The sequence below is a fragment of the Rana temporaria genome, chromosome 4 (genome assembly GCF_905171775.1).
Source record: "Rana temporaria chromosome 4, aRanTem1.1, whole genome shotgun sequence".
NCBI classification, from domain to species: domain Eukaryota; kingdom Metazoa; phylum Chordata; class Amphibia; order Anura; family Ranidae; genus Rana; species Rana temporaria.
In genome coordinates, this window is record NC_053492.1 from 204242371 (window position 1) to 204264588 (window position 22218).

Consider the following 22218-nt stretch of genomic DNA (forward strand, 5'->3'; position numbering starts at 1 on the left):
CAAATTGAGAGTCTACTGAACAAGTCTACTGAACAGTGAATTCTATGAGCAAAAACCAGACAAGTATCATGAAAGTTCAACAGGGATGTGTATCAAAGCAAATGGATTTAAAAAACAAAAAAAAAAAAAAAAAATCATAAAAGGCATAGCAGCAAAGAGGATACCTACCATGTGCAAAGCATATTCCATTTTTTTAAAGTGGTAGTAAACCATGGCCATGACAAAAGGTGCATACTAGCACATTATGAAATACTTACCTTAGAACAAAGCCCTCTAGCGGTGTGCTGTCACCACTGACAGGGCTTCCATCTTTATCCAGTCTTCCTGGGATCACAGGCTTTGTCAGCCCGATTGGCCGAGCCAAGGTGACGCCATTCCTGTGCATGTGCGCAGGAGTCCCGGCCACAGTGCTCTGAAGGAACGGTACAGGTATACCATTCCTTCAGAGCACATACGCTGGTGATGCAACGGCTGCCAAGAAAGTGAACATGTCCTAAATGGTGCACATTTAGGAGAGATTCATTTTACCTACATAAGCTTATTATAAGCCTATTATAAGCTTACCTGTAGGTAAAAATGACAATGCGAACCTTACTACCGCTTTGAGGCTACCATTGCAAAGAAACCACGTGCAAGCTTTTCACAGACATGAAAGATCTTATATAAGAACAGAATAAAATGCTATGTAGAAGACTCACACACGACAATATAAAAGGGAATAGTATCCAGTGGTATGTAGAGTTCCTCAAAGCAGTGCATCTTACCTGGGGGACACCAATTTTCCTGCAGGCTTCTAGGAAGTTTTCCACATTTCTCCTGCATTTTGCCATAGTAAGCTTGGGCTGTTGGAGACAATCAGTGGTGTCACAGCTGGCTTTTAAAAAATTATTATTAACATAAAACAGACAAATTACTTACAACAGCCGGTGAGGGAACATGGATGCTAGGCACAGATCTTGGCCGAACATGATTGGCTAGATGACACAAAACCACCCCGTCTGTCAGAGCTGCTCCTAGGTCATTAGGAAGTGATAACTTTAACCGTGACTCTATGTTCTAAGAGAAAAAGGTGAAAATATATATAAAAATTTCCAAAAAAGTGCGCAATAAGAAAAACCAAGTTGTATCGCACAATTACCAGTACCAACAACAAAAACCCTTCTCAAAAAGGGTTCCCCAAGCAGTGACAAATTCATCTCCCTTCTTGCTTTATAAAAAAATCTGGGTTCAGTTCTTTAATAAATAATTTTAGCCAAGAAATGTAATGGGTGAAATTGAGAGTATGCGGGGCTGAGTACAAACCTTTCTGAGCTGATCTGTTATTTCCTGCTCCTCTTGCTGAATTGTAGAGCATTGACTGGATCCAGAGTTTAAGCCGTCACTCGTTGGAGCAGTTAGCGGTGGAGTGTTACCTGTTAAAAATAAACAAATTAAGCATCAGACTGTAACACACACAAACAGTCCAAACTAAGCAAGTAGGAACAGGATTTGCCACTCACTTCTTTTATTATCCTCTCGAACTGCAGCTCTGAATAAGAAGCTTTCAGGGCGCTGAGGTGAGTTTCGGAATGGCAAGACAGTTGCTGGTGAGGACAAATTTACTGCAAAGCCAAATGTAGATTTATGAAACAAAAATTGGAATATATCATGAATGACCTGTTCAGTAACATTTAAAGCCACTATAAACAATGTGCAAGGTTGTTAGCTATATTTTTTTGCAGTCCTCACTTCAACACATTGACCAACATGATCACAAACACACAAAAACTAGGTATGTAATCACTGGCCAATAAAATTTGAAAAATATGTGAAAGTAGATAAAAAAAAAAATACTTCACTCACTTGTTTGCAAGGAGGGTGATACAGGCGTGACCGATGACCTCTCATCACTCTGAAAACAAAACATTACAAAAGCTAAAAGTAAGAATAAAATTCACACAATCAAGAGCAACAACTGCTGTAGAAACAGGAACATAAAACAAACACACAGGAACTATGATGACTCCAATTGTTCAAATATGTGTAAACACAAAATATGTATGTGTATATATGTATTTTTAACAGACACGCAGAAATATCCAAATAAAGTCCTAAATTCAGACACATCCACCCTCCTCCCCCTCCTTTCAAAAATGTGTACACCGACATATACACTGTTCATGCCTATAAATCATGAGCAAATATTGAAAAAAATAAAAAATCTCCTGTAAACAGGAACATTTATGAAGATCAATTTTAATCTTTGGAAATCATGCAAAGATCCAAAACCCTAGGCTTAATAAATCTTAAGATTTCACTTTTAGAAGTATACAAAAAAAAAGTTGGCTTTAAAAAAAACAAAACAAACACTCATCTTTGAATTTTTAAAAACTCCTGATGCACAATGACAAGAGAAAGTTCAAGCAGCACAGATGTCACAAAGTGGACACCGCATATTAATATTGCTGGAAGGAGCATAGACAGCAGTTAATGTCACTTAGTCATGGCAAAGTAAAAAAAAAAAAAAAAAAAAAAAAAAAAAAAAAGACTTATAAATGACATTTTAATATACCAAAACAGCATTAGCCAGCATGCTTTATTCACCTGGATGTGGCTTCCTGGCCTCCTTTTTATGGTATTGGTGTTACAGTCAATCTCAAAGACAAAGTGTGGCTCAAAGCCATTCTGCCAGCAGCAGGGAGAGAAGATAGAAGAAAGAAAGATGGAAACAAGGCAGCGAAGACAGAAGTGACCCAGAAGAATGACCAGACATTTGTTCTCACAATGGGTGGTTGCTTTTTTTTTTTTTTTTTACAGCTGCATCTCAAGTCACCAGCCAACTGCATGCAAATACAGAGCAGGAAGCCAAACTCAGAAGCAATGATGCACACAATGTAAAGCAACAGAGTTTACCGCCATTAATTAAGCTGCCATTCAGAAGCACAAGCACATTGCGATGAGAACATGTTTAGCAATGCAAGACAAGACAGGCTTACACATGTATTGTACATACAAAGAGAATGGCTGTTTAAGGCATACATACAATACATGGTAAACTTTGCCATAAACAGTCAATACATACTATAGTGTGAACGTCCTACAACATATGCTACACAACTTGAGCTTGTCATGTTTTGCACTGACCTACAATCAAGGGTGCATATAGTCCCATTTGGAAGGAATCCCCGCCATATTAACAATGTTTTAATAACCTGGAGCACCGCAGCTTGCTTAAAAATGAAAGAATTTGTACACATTTACTGCTTTGACTGAAACTAGATCCTGCCATAGATAGGGAAAGATTGCATAATACAAGCATTTTCAATAGTATTTTACGATATTCTACTAGCGCATGGAGCACAAACAATTATATTAGTGAATTACATGAGACACGGTCACTAGAGAAAAAACATATTAAACTGTCTAATTGTATTTCTACTAAAGGTAAGAAGAGAGCCAGCACTGTATATTTCTACTTCACAGCCATTAGTGGTAAGACTTTGAAAATAATAAATTGTGCATATCAAGAAAGAAAAAGATACGTTTTTGATTGATTAACCCATCTATATACAGTATTGTCCACTGTATTTTAGCTTACATAATTATGTTGATTGTGCACAAAAGGTAGATGCACGATAAGCAATAGTGTATAGCCACCCAAAGCTTTTGTGGCTATGCCACTTTGGAATCCCTCTATAACCCTTACCCCAGAGTTTGACAAATTTGCTTGGAATCTAGGAGCCGGCTAAAAAAGTTAGGAGCCAAAAAACGCACCCCGTCCCGCCAAGCTCGCGGTATAACGGTATACCTCACACATGTGAGGTATAGCCGCGATTGGTAGAGCGAGAGCAATAATTCTAGCCCTAGACCTCCTCTAAGTCAAAACATGCAACCTGTAGAATTTTTTTTAAACGTTGCCTATGGAGATTTTAAAAGGTAAAAGTTTGTTGCCATTCCAAGAGCGGATGCAAAAGTGTGACATGTTGGGTATCAATTTACTCGGCGTAACATTATCTTTCACAATATGAAAAAAAAAATTGGGCTTACTTTACTGTTGTCTTATTTTTTCCCAAAAAAAGTGCGCTTGTAGGACCGCTGCGCAAATACGGTGTGACAAAGTATTGCAACGACTGCCATTTTATTCTCTAGGGTGTTAGAATAAAAAATATATATAATGTTTGGGGGTTCTAATTAGAGGCCCGCGCCAGCCAGTAATTGAGGCCGCGGCTTTGCGGCCTTCTGCAGTCCTCAGCTTCCTTCTGTGAAGGCCGCAAAGCCACGGCCTCAATTACGCCCGCGTTCGTGCCCCGCGCCGGCCGGTAATTGAGGCCGCGGCTTTGCGGGCTTCTGCATCTCTAAGCTTCCCCAAGCGCCAGGTCACGATTTGTCGCAATTGCGACCTGGCGCCCGGATTTTGTCGAGGCCTGCCTTACCCCCTTCTACGGATCCTCAGTTTTCTAGCAAGCAAAGCACGGTAACACAGGAACAGGTGAGGTTGTCCTCTGTTGTGTACTGTACTCCAAGATAAGGAATTTTTAGGGAAGTCAGGATTTCTTTTATCTCAAGTGTACAATACAAGACATGGGCTTGACATTCGTAGACCCTAGAATGTCCCCTGGCAATGAATAAGAAGGGCGGACAAAAACAAGGCCAACAGAACTGTGCCAACATGCCCAACAAGGAAAGCAAACCCAAATCAGAATTCTGATGATCCTTGCTGCCAAAAGCGATTTTAGCAAAAGATTAGGCTTTCACCTGATAGAACTTTGAAAATGTATTAACAGAGCAATGGGTGGTTGCCTTTCAAATCTGGGCAACAGAGACATGATGTTGGAATGCTCAGGAAACCTACGTTACTCTCTCTTCCCCCTCTCTGTCTCGGCATCTAGTTTATTTCAATGAGGTTATTCTAGTTTGCCTTGAATAAGATGAAACTTTCAATAGGAAACCACTGATTGGGAGAAAGAGAAGGGCTGTATAGGGAATATATTAATTTTCATCTGACCCTCATGAACCCCCTAAACACCATCCATGGGACACTTAAGGATCCATGGCCCCAGGTTAAGAACCCCTGTTCTAGGTTGTCCACATAAAACAGCAAAGAAAAGCGACAATTTTGAATTTTTTTTTTTTACTTTTTGCAATAAATATCCCCCAAAAATATATATATATATAAAAAAACAGTTTAGGCCGATACGTATTCGACATATTTATGGTAAAAAAATAAAAATATCGCAATAAGCGCTTGATTAGTTTGCGCAAAAGTTATAGTGTCTACAAAATAGGGGATAGTTTTATGCCATTTTTATGAATAATTATTTTTTACTAGTAATGGCGGCGATCTGCGATTTTTATCTTGACTGCGACTTTATGGTGGACACACAGGACACTTGACACCTTTTTGAGACCATTGTAATTTTTAGAGCGATCAGTGCTCTAAAAATGCACCGATTACTGTAAAAATTACACTGGCACCAAAGGTGTTAACCTGTAGGGGCCGCTGAAGGGGTTGTGTGTGTCCTAGGGAGTGTTTGTTAAGGGGCGTGGCTATGAGCGACATGTCACTGATTGCTGCTCCAGATGAGGGAGCATTCGATCAGCGAGATGTCACTAGGAAGAACAGGGAGATGTTGTGTTTACACCGACATCTCTCCGTTCTTCAGCTCCTTGACACGATCGTGTAAAAATAAAGGGGACATACCAGTACGTCCATTTGCCTGTCCGTGCCATCCTGTTGACGTAAATCTGCGTGCGGCGGTCATTAAGCGGTTAAGACTGAAACAGGAGGGTTTACTACCAGGACTTTTTTTGTGAACGCCAATTCCACTGGATAGAGTTTGACAATGATTCTTGGAGGGATTAAAATCTTTTCTGTATTGTCCCAAACTTTATAGATTGGCTATTTTTTTCCCCCCATGAATAGAGAATGTCTCTCTAAGTACCCAGAGGGGCACTGCGAGATAGAGGAGGATCAAATTAGGAAATGTTGAGGCTTTTGTACACAGCAGAAATTAACATGTCCACAATCCACATATTGCATGAAGTCATATCAACTGTATAGAAGCCTGGGGGTGAAAAATCTGCAGCCTCCTTTAACACCTCCTAGTTCTTTTCTTTTTTGATTACCTCTTCTAGAGCAGATATATCAAGCATCAACTCAGATAAAGATGGTTGGGTTGGAGAAAGAGCCTGGCACTTTTAAACCATGGACAGTGATGGCTCCAATAAGGCTACTGGTTATCCGAGGAATTGGGACGTTCTAGAAAAATCTGCCTTTGTCAGGTAGGCCATGTATTGCGTGCCTGAGATAGAGCAAGAATCTTATGCAAAAACTGTTGTTAAAAATGGGGTCCTATTTGAATAAAGAATTATATTGAAAAAAAATAGGGTCCTGCTCTGATGCAAGGGAAGCATTGTTACTCTGAGTGGTCCAAGTGTTTTGCAAGCCTTCAGCAGAGATTATTATTCTGAGCCTATGCCGTAGTTCCCTTGTGCCTGGTTTTCACTATTCCCCTTAGTGAGGGTATTTCCCTATGGGTTACTCCCAGAAGTATGAATTGGGGAAAGTGTGCCCATGAAGGAACAACTTGCATTGTCACCGTCCTGTACTGAAGTTTCCGTAAAATAAGGTGGGAGGAAGCACCGGCCATCTCTGGCGGCTCGCTATGAGGCTAAGTGGCGGATCCAGACTCCCACTGTCGGAATGATCCGGTGCCTTGACTTGCACTCCTGTGATCCATAGAAGTCCAGCCAAACGAGCTGGACATCTCCTTTAAGCTAAGAGTGAGATGAGGTCCATCATTTTAGGACACTACCAAAAACCAATTAAGATATAAAGGAATTTTTCCCTGCCTGTTAATTTTTTATCTTTGAGTACGATACAGAACACAGGCCACCCTCCCCTTTATTCTTGTGCTACTCTGCTTTGCTTGCTAAAAAGAGGTTTGCTTAAAAAAAAAACTGAGGATTCAAGGAATGGGGTAGGATTTCAGGGGGGATACCAAGGGTGGGTGTGTCCTCAAAAGATTTGCAAGTGTCCAATCATCTGAATGCACTAGCTTATGTCATAGGGTCTGAGAATATCAAGCCTTTGTCCATTCCAGAATTATGCCTATGTTGTCCAGATTTGGAATGTGGCAATCAGTTCTTCTGTTTATACCTTTTAAAAGTGCCATCACGTGTAAGCATAATCGTCTGCCAATACAGCTTTTAGCCACAAGAATCTTTAATAAGCACTCCGAGTTGGGCATGTTGGCACAGTTTTGTTGGGCATGTTGCAAATCATTATCATTGTTTGGGGACATTGCAGAGACTATGAATAGTAAGTCTGTGTCCTGTACGATTGGGATAATCAGTTTGTTTAGTTTGATCAATGGTTGCTATGTATCATTACATATTCCACCCCATTATAAACGAAATGTAAAAAAGTGTAACCTTCGCAAAGAGGGATTTCTATTTCATGTGCCATGAAACACATAGCAGGATTGCCACATAGAACGTGTACATGGGTACCTCATAATGTAAAAGGAAAGGCAAATCAAGACCCCATGTGTACTATGTGAAGAAACATTTCAACAATCTAAAAAAACACATTTACATTAGCAATTTCTAGCGTAATAAAATGCACACACAAGCTGGCCCTGTGCTCACTGGTCACCACTTTAAAAGTCTGGCTAATGTTTTTACAAGCAACAACCCAACCTCTTATGCAGCTCCACACAGAGTGCGCACTGTGTGAAAAAAAAGAAAGGTATGGCCACTATAGGTACTAGAGCCTGGCTGGCTATTGAGACGTGAAAGGTAAGCATGTGGAAAAAGTGTTGGCGCTTAGCTGTACTAAGCCCCTCTTACACACTTGTTGTACAGGATCAGCTTGTGACCATAGATCTAAGAGACAAGTGGATAATCACACACCAGAACTTCACATAAAGCTCCAAAAATCATAAGTGCAGACATCATCACAACTCCACAGAGAAGACTTAACATGTTTCACTCCACCAGGCATGCTATGGGCAAGTCCCTGGTGGTGTGAAATACATTATCAAGCTTCTCTGTAAAGATGTCTGAGGTTCATGACCTTCTTCATTTACAGAATAAAGAAGCTGGAGTTGTATGTAGCTTTTGGTGTGTGGTTATCCACTTTTCTCTTCATATGAGGGGTGATGAATAGCACACTCTTGAACCCTTCAACCTGTGTGTTGCGCACTCCTGAACCCTGCACCATGTTCTTTATACACTGGTTTTACTTAAAGCGTTTGATACCCGAACACATAATATGTGCCTGTTGTACCATGTACTTGTATGAGAAAGTATCCTGTTCTTTGTATTGCTTTACGTAAAATCCCTGGTGTTCCTGCCAGTCCCTCTGCTTTCCTAATATAAAAGACTGACCACACTAAGCAGGGTGGACCGTGGTCTGTTCTCCATCTATGCTGGGAAGTGTACTCTCCCTCCAATGATCAGACTTGTGCTGAAAAGCCCCCGTTGCACAGCCATTCACAGAGAAGCTTAGTGTGCTGCTGATTATTTTTTTTTGTTATACTACTATTCAAAAAAAATGTTATCTTTCATTTTAAAACGGAATAACTTGTTTTACAAGGCGATTGTTTACACCCACCATGTTACGCGGTGCACACACCACACCACATCACCACTCCCACCATTTGCAGACACAAAGGGAGCCTTGCACACAAGTGTCCAACCTCCAAGTAGGAAGGGAAAACAAAATACCACAAGGATGTTTAGGACTACAAGTATGCATTTTTTCCAAACCGAGTTTGTACAAAACCTTTTTAGCGCTATACAGACAATAGTAGAAAAATATCTGGATTATGCATGGATATCACTATTTCACTAGTGCTGCCTTTGGTTTAATCTCTTAAATTGCTACAAAAAAAAGCATTTAATGGAAACGGTCAAATGCAAAGCTCTGTACAGGCAGAACTCGTTCAATGTGCTAAAACTAACCTAAAAAATAGTACAATGGAAATAAGAAACTAGCTAAGGACACACTGATTGCAAGACAAGAAAACAGTGTGTTCGTGGTTCCGACATTCATTTCATTTCCATCTAGATCACTAGAATCCATGAATTGGATAAAAAAAAATAATGAAAATACATGCAGTGTAGACAGGACAGGGCCAAATTGTTTTATGTACGGAAATTTTAAATGCAAAAAAATAAAAAAAGGATCGCAACCATCACTATAGTAGCACGATTACTACAGTGATTATCAGCTTCCCCAGAGCGCCATCAGGTATGGGATATGCATACTTATATTGTGCCAACCTGGACCAATGTAGGCATGCAGTTTTCTGGCTGTTCTAATTCAGGTTTAACACACAGAAATAAAATAAAAGAGCTGCCAACATACTAGATGGTCAAAAAAATAACATAACTCAGACATGACCATTTTGTCTGATGCAGCGCATTTCAATGAATGGTAGGGCAACCCTAAGCGCCAACATGTAATGGTGTGGTGACATGCTTCATTATTGCACGTTACTGAAACATGGGTGGTGTGAATGAGCCAGTGATCATTTTTGAGTAAAATCTACCTGTTTTGGAAGACGTGTGTTGGAAAGTAGATATTTTACAGCAAAGCAACACAACATTCTACCTGTCATGTTTGAATTGCAATTTAGAAATCAGAATCTGTAATAAACTGCTAAAAATAAGAAGTAGCAACATCTTGTGATATAAAGATATACAGTAGCATAATATTTAGAAGGGGACTGTGACCAACTACATTTCCAGAACTTTACATAAATGCCCACAGTCAACTTTATCAAAACAAATACTACTGTAGAAATAAGCAGAAGTTTTTACAAAGTGTGGGAAATCTGGTTGGAATCAGACGCCACTATTGTAGACTAACATGACTCAGAGGCTACTACCAGTCTCCTTTAAAGACTGGCCTCTGTGCGGTCGTGTATCTAAATAGCCCCCTGCCTCTCTTAGACCCCTTTCACACTGGAGCGGTTTGTAGGTGCTATTGCGTTAAAAATAGTGCCGGGAAACCGACCCTCAACAGCTGTTGCTCCAGTGTGAAAGCCCGAGGGCTTTCACACTGGAGCAGTGCGCTAGCAGGGCGGTAAAAAAAGTCCTGCCAGACGCATCTTTTGCGCCGTGAAGGAGCGGTGTGTGTATGCCGCTCCTTCACCGCTCCCGCCCATTGAAATCAATGGGACAGCGCAGCTATATCGCCGGCAATGCACCTCTGCAGAGGTGCATTGCAGGCGGTTTTAACCCTTTCTCGGCCACTAGCGGGGGTAAAACCGCCCAGCTTGCAGCCGAACAGCGCTGCGAAATTAGCGGTAAAGCGCTGCCAACAAATAGTGGCGCTTTACCGCCACTGCACCTCCCGCCCCAGTGTGAAAGGGGCCTTAATGGATAACTTAATCATTGTATGATCTACGTGGTTGACAGTTTTTCACCATGTCAGCCCATAGGGTAGCAAAGAGAGGATACATTCCTCAGGAAACATTGTTCTCTTGTTATACTGGACCTAGAAGTCTGGGGGTTCTGCTCGAGTTCAACGAGTAGCAAGGGTGTTTTTTTTTTTTTTTTCATTTTTTACTTTAGGTTCACCTGCTATTTTAGTTCATGTGTGCTATTGTACTACCTTGAGCCGGGGGATGCCCAGAGGCTCTGTTTTGTACCTTTACCTTATTTTCGAAGTCAGTAAAAAGTACAAAAAAAAAATCAGTAGCAGGAAAAGGTTTCAAAACACTACATTAGCAGTTTTACAGTGTCAGGATTTTTTTTCCCTTTAACTAAATGAGAATCATTCTGTGATAATTGATCACTTTAAATTTAAAGTACATGTAAAGGCATAAGGATTAGAACTCCTGTCAGGTTTTTTGTTGCTGTCTGTGTGCCTATTAGGAAAATCTTCCTCTCCATTTGTCCTGTTTACCTGCATCACTGACAGTATCACCAAAAAAGGAATAGAAGGAAAAATCTTTCAATGGGGAATGCAGTTCTGGTGACCCTGGGGATAAGCCCAAATTTTTACATTTTAGAGGGGATTTCCTCTCGCTCCCCGTTTTAGATATAGAAGTGAAGAGAAATCTGCCCAAATGGGAAACAAAATGGCAAAAAAAAAAAAAAAAAAACCTGACAGGGATTATAACCCTTACAAAATAGAAAAATTGAATTGGCTGTATGCAACATTCACAGCACAAGTGAGCTCAACTGCAGATACATTAATATTCTTTTAGAGAGCAGTAGACACAATCAAACTTATATTATGAGGTTACAATAGGATTTTATAGTCCCGGTAACCTATCCCAATGAAAAAGTGGCCCAAAATCAGAATCAATCATGGTTTGCTAAGAAGCAAAACTAGTCTACCAAGAGCATAAACCAGGACTCTGTCACTATCAGGATGAAGCATTAAGCAAGCATGCTTGTATATTTTCCCTGTGCACAAGCCAACATGAAATTATATTTTAATTCCATATAGTGGTTTAGGTTTTGGAACATTAGTGCCTAGAGGCTCTGTTTTGTACCTTTACCTTGTGGCCCATGCAACCACCTTGTCTGTAATGTGGGAAGCCCAACCCACAGGAACTGCAGCCTCATTATTTCATCTAGTGACCTAAGCTAATGATTGGGTAATACAAGCACCCATAGATGAAGACTTTACATTAAGTTTATTTACACTAGTTAGATCAATATACAACCCCATCTCCAATCTTTATTGAATGGGACATACAAAGCAATGATGTTCTGCGTTTACTAATAGAAATAAAATAAATTGCTCTAACTGCATTGGAAGTTATATCACAGTTTCTGAAGCAGAGACTGTAGACATGCTTTTTAACATCCAACACAACACAGAAGTAGAAGCACGCTAGACCTGCTCTTATGAATCTGTGAACAATCACAAGCAGTGCTGTGAAATCATAAAGCGTTTAGCTACTGGATATTTTTGTCCAGCTAGAAAATGACTTTTTGCGACACGTCTCGCATGTCACTCACTTAACAAGGAAAAAAAGTCCTGGTTTATGCTCTTTAACATGCACTACCAAAGGATTTCAAGCGGTACTGTGCCATGCTTTAGGTGGCAGATAATTCCATGCAGGGTTCTTACCACTAAAAGGGCACTATCATCTGTGTGCTGAGAGCGTCTGGATGGTAGGGAACACTGAGATGAAGGTGGGGAAAGATGGAGCAATGTCAATAACACACAATGGAGTAAACATAAAAAGGATAAAATGCAACACTAGGTTACATGATGGCAGCACACATGGAAGGTGACAATCTACTCATGGAAAATGAATAGGATACAGGATGGCAATAAAGTGACATTTCCTAAGAAGACTGAAAAGAAACAGAATCTACATCAGAAATAAAAAAAATGCTAGTATTGGATTAACAGTGACATCAGGAAACAGCACTGGAGTGTTTAGATCACATTTAATTCAGCTGCTGGTACACTATATACAAATCCACATAAGCTATTCCCTTCAGATGCAAACATAACCTGAGCAACGTTTATAGCATGCGATAAGCTACTGACAATTCATGGTGATCACTACAGAAAGCTATGACCATTACTACATCATTGCCCCTGCAATTTGAGCAGCTTTCTTGAAGGGAACATAATACTAATACTGCTGTCTACAGGGACTGGGGAAACTACACAGGCTGGAAAAGTATAAACAATTTGTGTTGATGTGGCAAGCGGCAAGAAAAAGATAAATAAAAAAATAGCTTTAAAAAAAAATGTAATAGAACCAAATTCTTTTTAGGCCTCGTGTACGCTGCTGCTGGTAAACAGACATTTAGGAGCCGTTGGGCATTTTTTTCAGCTGCCCCTGTACTCTCTTCTATGTTATCTTATCAGTACGTGTACACAGGGTTGTTTCTAGTCGTTAAGGCCCCTTTCACACTGGGCGCAGGAGGTGCGCTGGTGGTATAGCAGCGTGATTTTTAGCGTCGCTATACCGTCGTATTGACTGTGATAATCGGCCGCTATCGGTGCGGTTTTAACCCCCGCTAGCGGACAAAAATAGGATTTTTGTACTCACCGTAAAATCCATTTCTCTGAGTTCATAGACGGACACAGCCTTCATTGACATTAGGGTTATGCTTCTTCCTACCAGGAGAGTTTAGGCAGAATTTAACAGCACTTAAAGTGTTAAAACCTTTCCTTCGTGCCGCTCCTCCCAGGGGGCGTGGCTCCCCCAAGCATAACCCACACCCTGCTCTAGGAGCCTCAGTCCGTAACAAGCAGTACAAACCAAGGAGGGGTGGGTGTTGTGTCCGTCTATGAACTCAGAGAAATGGATTTTACGGTGAGTACAAAAATCCTATTTTCTCTTCCGTTCATAGACGGACACAGCCTTCATTGACATTAGGGACGTCCCCAAGCAGTGTCAAAAAACTCGAGGGGTGGGAAAGTAACACAGCAAACCAGGTTACACCCCAAACAAAAACCGGAGTTGCTCAACGGAGAAACTCCAAACATAAACTGCCGCCCGTAACACCTGCGGCTGAGGAAGGCATCAAAAGATGCACACACATCCACCTTGTAAAACTTTGAAACAGCGTGGATTGACGACCAGGATGCATCCCAACACCGCTGTAACACAGAGGCATGATGCCGGAAAGCCCAAGAGGCCCCGATTGTCCTGGTCAAATGCGCCATTAACCCGAAAGGGGGCGCCCGCCCCTTCAGGGCATAGGCCTGAAGCACAATCCGTCGGAACCACCTAGGAACGGTGGCCGACGAGACTGCCAGGCCCTCTTGTAGGGCCAGCCACCGACACGAACAGTGAGCCCGACTTCCAGAACGGAACCGTAACATAAGTACACTCGTAGGGCCAGAACCACATCCAGAGGATGCAAAGTGGCCTCCTCTTGGCATTTCGGCCGAGGACATAAGGATGGAAGAACAATGTCCACATCCAAGTGAAAAGCGGAAACGACCTTAGGGAGAAAAAACGGCCTTACAGATGATCCTTACAGATGACCAAGCAGGGAGCCTTGCAAGATAAGGCCGCCAGAACAGACAGACACCCGTTTGATCGAGGTAATTGCTACCAGAAATAAAATCACCTTTTGTGACAATAAACAAAAAACCTCCCGAATGTCCTCAAAGGGAGCATCCCGAAGTACTGAAAGGACTAAATTCAAGTCCCATGGGGGTAATGGAGGGCGCACCGGAGGGGCCACCTGTCAGACCCCCTGACCCAACGTACGCACCCAGGAGTGCGATGCCAAGGGTCGCTGCAAGTAAAAACAGCCAGAGCAGAAATCTGGCTCCTAACCATACGTAAGGCGAGAGCCTGAACCACTCCCTGCTGCAAAGACAGCAGAATCCTGAACACAACGCATGTACGAGAGGACAACGCCATCTGTGGCGAAATCGATCAGGGCGGAGCCACGCACCGAACGTCATTGCGTTTTACGTGACCCCGGATGCACGGGCGCACGTTTTTTATTTGTATCTGTTTGCTTGTTTTAGCCGGCAATTTTAAATTATATGTACCGCTGTGTATATGTTGCACAATTTTTATTAAATATTTGACGGTACTTCACATTCTGAGCCTATTTCTTCCCTTGGTTCTCCGGATGGATGTGGAGCCGTTAAACACATTGGAGAGGATATTCTGCCTGTCAGCTGTGACCGAGTTTTCTCCATGACCTGAGTGGATCGACACGCTTTTTATGATCGTGGATCTGGTAAGAGCACACCCTTACTTACCTCTCGGTGGGAATATATGTTTCTTCTGACCAGAGACCAGAGGCTGTTCAATATTTGGATCATTTTATTACTCTGCAACTGTTTTTTGCCCATCTATTTGGACATTCATATGTTTTGGGGTTCTGCTGTTGATTTCCCCTCTCATTTTGGACTGCCTTACAATTGATTAGTATGCAATTCTAATGGACTAACAAAGTTTTCTAAGCGTTTGGTCCCAAATAGCAGATCGTTGTATTTACTCCGAAAGGTTTTTTCCATGACTGTTTGGGCATCATCCTTTTTTTTTTTTTTGCTATTTTTTGCACTAGCACTTTATTTATTCATTTATGCATTCATTTATTTATATTATTTTCGCATTAAGTTGCGACTCCTAGCGCAACTCATGTTTTTTCTTTTTACTTTTTGCGTGTATATCACATGTTTAGCGTTGCTGCTGGAATTACTCACTATTTATTTATTTATTCATTTATCCATTTGAAATTCATATATATTCATTCTCCTAGCGCGAGGAAAACCCCCCCCTCTTTCCTTTGCATGTACGAGAGTGCCAGTTGATCTCCCCACACACAGAGAAGTAGGCCTTCCATGTATGAGGAAAAAAACCTACGTGAGGTAGACTTCCGTGCAGGCAGCACGGTAGAGACCACCGAGCCCAATAGGCCTCGGTCCTTAAGCCCCTGGCTCTCAACAGCCACGCCGCTAAGGCCGGTGGCTGTGAAACAGGGTGGAAGATCGGACCCTGTAACAGAAAATCAATTCCCAGGGGAAGACGCTAGGAGGCGTCTGCCACCAGACGCATCAGGTCCGCGTACCAGAAGCGACGCGGCCAATCTGGGGCAATCAGGACTGATAGAATCCCTACAGCTTCCACTCTGCGCAGCAGGCGAGGAAGAAGCTTCCGAGGAGGGAAGGTGTAAAGTAAGCGACAGTGACCCCAAGGAGCCACCAACGCGCCTGACGCGTCCGCCCACGGGTCCTGAAACCTGGCCACGAACCGTGGCACCTACCGATAGAGACGGGACGCTAGAAGGTCCACGTCTGGAGTGCCCCACTTTCGGCACAGACCCCGAAACACCTGCGGGTGGAGAGACCACTCTCCTTGGCCCAGTGCAGTGCGACTTAGGTAGTCGGCTAGCCAATTCCGTATTCCCGTAATGTACCCGGCCGATAGAGCCGGAACGGACCTTCGGCCCACCGAAAGGATGTGCGTGACCCCCGTCGCTGCAACAGAACTCCGTGTGCCTCCCTGATGATCAACCTATGCCACGGCCGTGGTGTTATCGGACAGGATCCTGACCGGTCGGCCCTGTAGATCCAGGGACCACCTGGCAAGGCAAAGCTTGATTGCTCGGAGCTCCAGAACGTTGATCAGTAGGCAGGACTCCACCTGAGTCCAGTGCCCCTGGGCTGACTGGGTGCCCCAAGCGCCCCTCCCCAACCGGAGAGGCTGGCATCCGTCGTGACCACTGTCCAGTGGCCTGCAGAAAAATGACTTTCCGGCCCGAAGCACCGGAAAACGCCAGCCACCACACCAGGGGAGACATGATCAGATGACTCAATTGAATCTGGCAATCCAGAGATGACGGAAGCTAGTCCCATCGTGACAGCAGTTCCCTCTGTAGTACCCTGGCGTGGAATTGGGCATACGGAACCGCCACGCAAGAGGCTACCAACTGACCCAGAACCTTCCTGCAGAAACGCAGAGATGACCGCTTCTGGGTCGGCAACTGCTGCACAGCAGATAGCAGAGTCTGAAATTTCTCCGTTAGGAGAAAAACACTCCCGCCCCGGTGGAATCCAGGACTAGTCCCAGGTATTCCAGTCCCTGGGACGGAATCAACCCTGATTTCAAGACAATCCAGAAACCAGCCGAACACCCGGAGAGCCTGACACGTGATACACGGCTCGAAGAAGCTCGTAGGAGAATGTCGTCCAGACATCCCATGATAACAAACCCCCGCTGTCACAGCCGGGCCAGTATCGGGACGAGCACCTTGGCGAAAACCCGCCGAATGGGAAGGACACCAATTGAAAATGGTCCCCCCCGACCGCAAAGCACAGAATCTCCGGTGGTTTGAGGATATGCAGGTACACGTTCATGACATCCAAGGATGGCAGAAAATCCCCCTGATGGAGTGCCGCTATTACCAAGCGAATCGACACCACCTAAAAGTTTGCACCTTGACAAAACGAGGGACTTGAGGCCCAGGATTGACCGGGCCCCATCCTCCGTGGGGACACAAACAGAATGGAGTAAAACCCAGAGACCGTTCCAACGAGGGAACTGGCACAATCACTCCCCTGACCAGAAGATCCTGGACAGCCCCTGACAGAGCCAACCGGCGAAGGCCAGAGGCAGGAGGGAAAAAACCTGTTTGGCAGACAAGAGAGAAACTCAATCTTGTACCCCAAGGAAAACACTTCACAATGCGAAGCCAGTCTCCCACCCGAGACACGGGCGGGAGCAGACCTTCAGGCGGAAGCAGGTATGTCCGCAGACTTGTTAGGCATGCGGTATCAGGTGCGCTGCTACCCCGCAGCGGGGATTCAAGCACCATGTAGACCTACCCCCACCGCACAGGGCAGGCGAAAAAACGCTCGGAGGTAGGCAAGGAGGGTCCTTGCACAGGACGAGGTCCCCTGCCCTTCCCAGACTGTGGGAACAGCATGCGCTTACCACCCGTGGCATCCTCAATGATGCCATTCAGGGAAGTCCCAAAAGGACCGTTCACCCTTAACGGCCATCACCAAGGCCACCTTAGAGGACGGAAGCCCCGGATCGTATCCATGGCCGCCTCGCAGAGAAATTTCTGACCCGGAAACAATTGTTCAGCCAGGTCCCTAGAGGATTCGGAAGCCCCTTCTTCCCCTTCTTCCAGCTCCTGCAGCAGGAGCTTTGCCCCTGAAATGCAGGAGCCCCTTACACAGTTAACATGGTGGCCTTACGCAGTCTGGACACAGGGGGGTCCACTGGCGGAGGAGAGACCTACTTTTTTTTTTTCAAAAAGCCCCCCTCAAGGGGGTAATGGGTTGCAAACTTTTTTTGACAAACTTTTTGCGGTGCATCCCATTCCTTGTATAACATATTGACCAAATAAGGAACACAAGGAAACACTTCAGCGGTGCGTGGCAGTCTGCTGGTACTGACACGGAGGTGTCTCCGCCACATCCTCAATTTTTAGAGTCTCGCGCACCGCAGAAACAAGAGCTCCAACAAATTCTTGCCAGCAACTGACTGCAGCAGAGTCATCCTCACTATCCATAAGGGTTAAAACTGCAGCCTCTGACATAACAGAACCAGAAAAAAACAGCGATTCTGTGTCAGAGACATCCCCAGAAGCAGGCTCAGGGAGGGGGCACTTTTTACCCCCCCATCCGGGCACTAGCTGCTTCAAACCTGGCAAGAAGCCCAGGACAGCCAACATAACAGATGTGGCAGGGGAAGGGGCATTAAGGGTTAACTCAGGCATAGCTTGAGAGGGAAACCTGGCTCAGGTTCCATAGTGTCAGCGCTGAGTCACCCACCCTGCAAGGCAGGACAAAAAAAAACCCACTGGTCACCTCCTTGCTGCTATTGCAGAGCATGGGGGCCCCTGGTATTCACCACCCCACCCAGCTGCAGAGAGAGCTGAAAACCTGAGGTGTGCTCTGATGTGCTGGCTGTGATGTGTGTCACCTCAAGGAAGAATCACAGCGTTTCACAGCACTAAAACTGTTACAGCACTAAACTGTTACAAGAGACCAGAGGCTGTGCTGTGTCTGTCACCTCAGGGAAGAATCACAGCGTTACCAAGAAGATTTCCAAGATGGCCGCCGTCTGAGGTAAAAATCACCTCATAGAACACAGCAGCACCCCCCAGAGTAACAACACAGTCCCCCAACACCACACGGGCCCCGGTGGTAACAAAGAAAACCCAGGAAGCCCCCCTTCACAGCCACTACCCAGTCAGGTGAAGGAGGGAGAGGAAGGAGGGAGAGGAAGGAGGGAGAGGAAGGAGGGAGAGGAAGGGGAGAGAGGAAAGCAGGGCGGACCCTCAGTCGACCTCCCCAGGGAAAACACCAGCCAGACCACTTACCTGAGTAAGGGGCCACTACTTACCCGTCCTGCGACTACCCGGCTGGAGGTATCCCAGACAGAACCAACGTCCGTAAACGGCATGGCTGTCGGCCAGACACACTGTGACAAAGCCATAGAGACCGGTCATATGTGTGCCCTAGAACCGAAGTTCCCCGGCCGCCCCTGGAGCAACGGGGCCTGTCGTGGACGTCCCAAAGCTGAGCTAAGGGCCGGCACACGCTCGATGGCCGAACATGGGGGGGACTACAAGAGTCGAGGACCCAGCCTGTCACCCAGTCGGCTGTTGATAGAAGAATCACAGGATTCAAAAATGCAGGAACAAAATAATAAAAGCGAGAAAAATCGCAAGAAAAAAACTCCAGAGTACAGGGACTCCAGAAGCGCCTGACTCCTCTCCTGTCGTTAGGCAGAAAAAGACTGAGGCTCCTAGAGCAGGGTGTGGGTTATGCCTGGGGGAGCCACGCCCCCTGGGAGGAGCGGCACGAAGGAAAGGTTTTAACACTTTAAGTGCTGTTAAATTCTGCCTAAACTCTCCTGGTAGGAAGAAGCATAACCCTAATGTCAATGAAGGCTGTGTCCGTCTATGAACGGAAGAGAAAAAGGGTTAATAACGCCAGCAAGGGGCATCTGCAGAGGCTTATTACCGCGGTTTCCCATTGATTTTGATGGGAAGGAGCGGTGTAGGAGCGGTAAACACACCGCTCCAGAGATACGGCTAGCAGGACTTTTGGAGCGGTCCTGCTAGAGCACCGCTTCAGTGTGAAAGCCTTTGGGCTTTCACACTGAAGACTGCAGAGCATGATTTTTTCAGGCGGTATCGCAGCGCTAAACCGCCTGAAAAACGTGTCAGTGTGAAAGGGGCCGTATAGGCTGCTGAGTTTCAAAGCATTTTTTGCAAAGCAAAAAAATGCACTTAGGACGGATGTTCAGGCATTTGAAAATCCAAATGCCTGCAACAGCGTGTAAATATGGTAAATTGCATTTAGCCGTGTTTCGTTTACAGGCTTTTATTTTGCAAAGGGCCAAAATTACTAACTTTGGCATGTAAACGCGGCAAGACTGATGTTTTTAAACGTGGGTTACTATCGGTCAAGTTATAACGTCTTGTGTACATTAACATGACATGTTTGATAAAATAAAACTGCACATGCCTGACAATTCAACAGCTAAAGAGAGGGGAAATGGCTGCAGAAATGTATCCTAGCTATAAATGGAGTCCTTAAAAAAAAAAAAAAATAAAAAAATCTATAAAAAAACTAAAAAACATTTCAACTGTTCAGGATTGGTCTTCGGTAATTAAAATATTTGGTTTATTCAAAGCAACAATGCAGACTTGCTTATAAAAAAAGATTCATAATATTCTATTCATCTTTTCTTACTTTGGCTCAGCCTGACGCTTCAGTTTCAGCATTAGCGCCCAGAGGGGTCACCCAGTTTTACGGCCCATTCACAAGAAGAACTGCATGTGAATCGCACAGGAACGCTGTGTGATTCCTGTGCGATTCACATGCAGTTCTGTACAGTGCAATTTCAGCCCATTAAAATCACACTGCACCAAAAGTAGTGCATCCACTACTTTAAATACCAAGCAACCGGATTGCATGGTACTTTTGTACCATGCGATCTGGTGTGGGCATTTGCGACCTGCGTTTGGGGTGTTAAATTTGCACTGCCTCCAGCAGCAGATCGCAAGGGCAGTGCAATTAGAATGCAGTGTGGGCAGCTGCACGGAAGAGTACCTATCCGCAAGGCATTCCAGGGTGAATGGGCCCCTACACATGTTGCACTACCAAAAGCTTAACCTCACATACTAAACCCCAGCTCCTGAGAGTATATAGTGGTAATAAAAATAGTTTGGCATTTATTTTACATTTTAGCTATAGGGCTGTGCTTGTTGACAGGTTATCTAGACCATGGGGTCTCAAACTTTTTACTTTGAGGGCTGCATCATGTTTCACAGATATTTGCAGGGAAAAAAAAAAAAAGGTCGCCATCAGATCCCGGAGCCTTATGCACCAGGGCTAAACATTAGACCTTCCCCATAAAGAACATATGTGTTCACCATCAGAGAATCCCTGTCCATTTCTGTTCCCGGCAGAGTCTCCTCATACATCTGTGTCCCCATCAGAGTCTCCTTACGCAATTGTGTCCTCATCAGGATATTTCCTGCACCTTCCTATTTATATTCATTTCTACATTGTATCTATGGGGGCAACCATGGCCTTCTCACAGGCTGGATTTCATGTCTGCCCTCCTTTATCATTACATGAATTGACGGGACTAGTAGGTAATACTACATAAAGTCCAAATGCATGCCAGCATTGTTCTTTTAGTAGGCATCTACAAGCTGGTAATTTTTAACTGCACAGTAATTTAGTGAAGGTACAGGTATAACAGAAAAGGATGAGGCAAAGTAGCAAATCTTCTATGGCAAGTTAACTTAAACCATACATATCAAGTGTACATCTCAATACTGAAATGAAAAACCAAAAGATTAAGGCTCCATTTACACTTGTGCGACTTGTCATGCAAATTTGGACAGCAAAGTCGCAGCTCATTCTTTTCAATGGCACCAGTGCAAATCAGTGCGACTTTGAAAAGGTGCCTGCACTACTTTGGTCAAGGGAATGTAAAGTTGGATCAAAGTAGCATCAAAGTCGCACTGAATGCGAGCACCTTTGGAGACGCGCAAATGTGAATGGAGCCTTAAAAGGCTGGTTAATCAGAAATTAATTTCTTGGAATTCAATGAAGAACACAGGACACAAAGACAATTCTGTTACCCTGGCTACAGGAAAATTTGGACACTGGCAAGAAAAACACCAAAAACCCAAGCAACCAGTCTAGTATACCCCTCCCACTCCCAGCACAACTTACTAGTATTAACCACTTTGTGACATTCCTATAGCAGTTTTAGTGCTACAGGGTGGCAGCTGTGTGCCAAATCTCTGAAAAATGGCCAAGAAATCATAAATTCTGCATGTAAACTTATGAACACAACTGTATATACGTGATCTGGATCTTCATGGTAGCGGGTGCGAATACACACCACTGGCTCACCCACGCTGCGATTATATACACAGCGGGAACCAATCAGCGTTACCGTGGACTCAATGTCCGCAGGCACCCGCCAGTCATTTGGTAGAGGCAAAACGTCAGTCTGCCTATGTAAACAAGGCAATTTGCTATTCTGTCAGTAGGGAAGGCATGGATCCTGTGTTCCTGCAAAGCAGGGACATGGATCCATGTCTTCCCCTAGTAAAAAGCATTTCTCACATTATACAAAAACTCAGGCTCGGCACACAGCCAACCCTTTGATCGCCCCTTCCCAGCCAGTGTCATTAGTACAGCGACTGTGCATATTTTTAGCAATGTATTAGTGTCACTGGTTCCCAAAAAAGTGTTAGCTAGTGTCCTATTTGTACGCTGCAACATCACAGTCCAAC

At 44.1% G+C, this 22218-nt stretch overlaps 1 protein-coding gene across 10 annotated transcripts in view; it reads right to left on the reverse strand.

Annotated features, from left to right (window-relative positions):
* LRCH3 (leucine rich repeats and calponin homology domain containing 3) overlaps positions 1-22218 on the reverse strand; it is a 123314-nt gene that overhangs the window by 7768 nt on the left and 93328 nt on the right. For 4 of the 10 annotated variants that reach the window (XM_040349729.1, XM_040349730.1, XM_040349725.1 and 1 more), the window contains 7 exons: positions 12077-12130; positions 2584-2664; positions 1843-1891; positions 1500-1601; positions 1303-1412; positions 919-1056; positions 765-842 (listed from right to left, as the gene is read on the reverse strand). In XM_040349729.1, the coding sequence (XP_040205663.1) occupies positions 765-842; positions 919-1056; positions 1303-1412; positions 1500-1601; positions 1843-1891; positions 2584-2664; positions 12077-12130 (612 nt within the window). The remainder of the gene's footprint in view (positions 1-764; positions 843-918; positions 1057-1302; positions 1413-1499; positions 1602-1842; positions 1892-2583; positions 2665-12076; positions 12131-22218) is intronic. The other 6 variants (XM_040349734.1, XM_040349732.1, XM_040349731.1 and 3 more) reach the window with 3 other exon arrangements.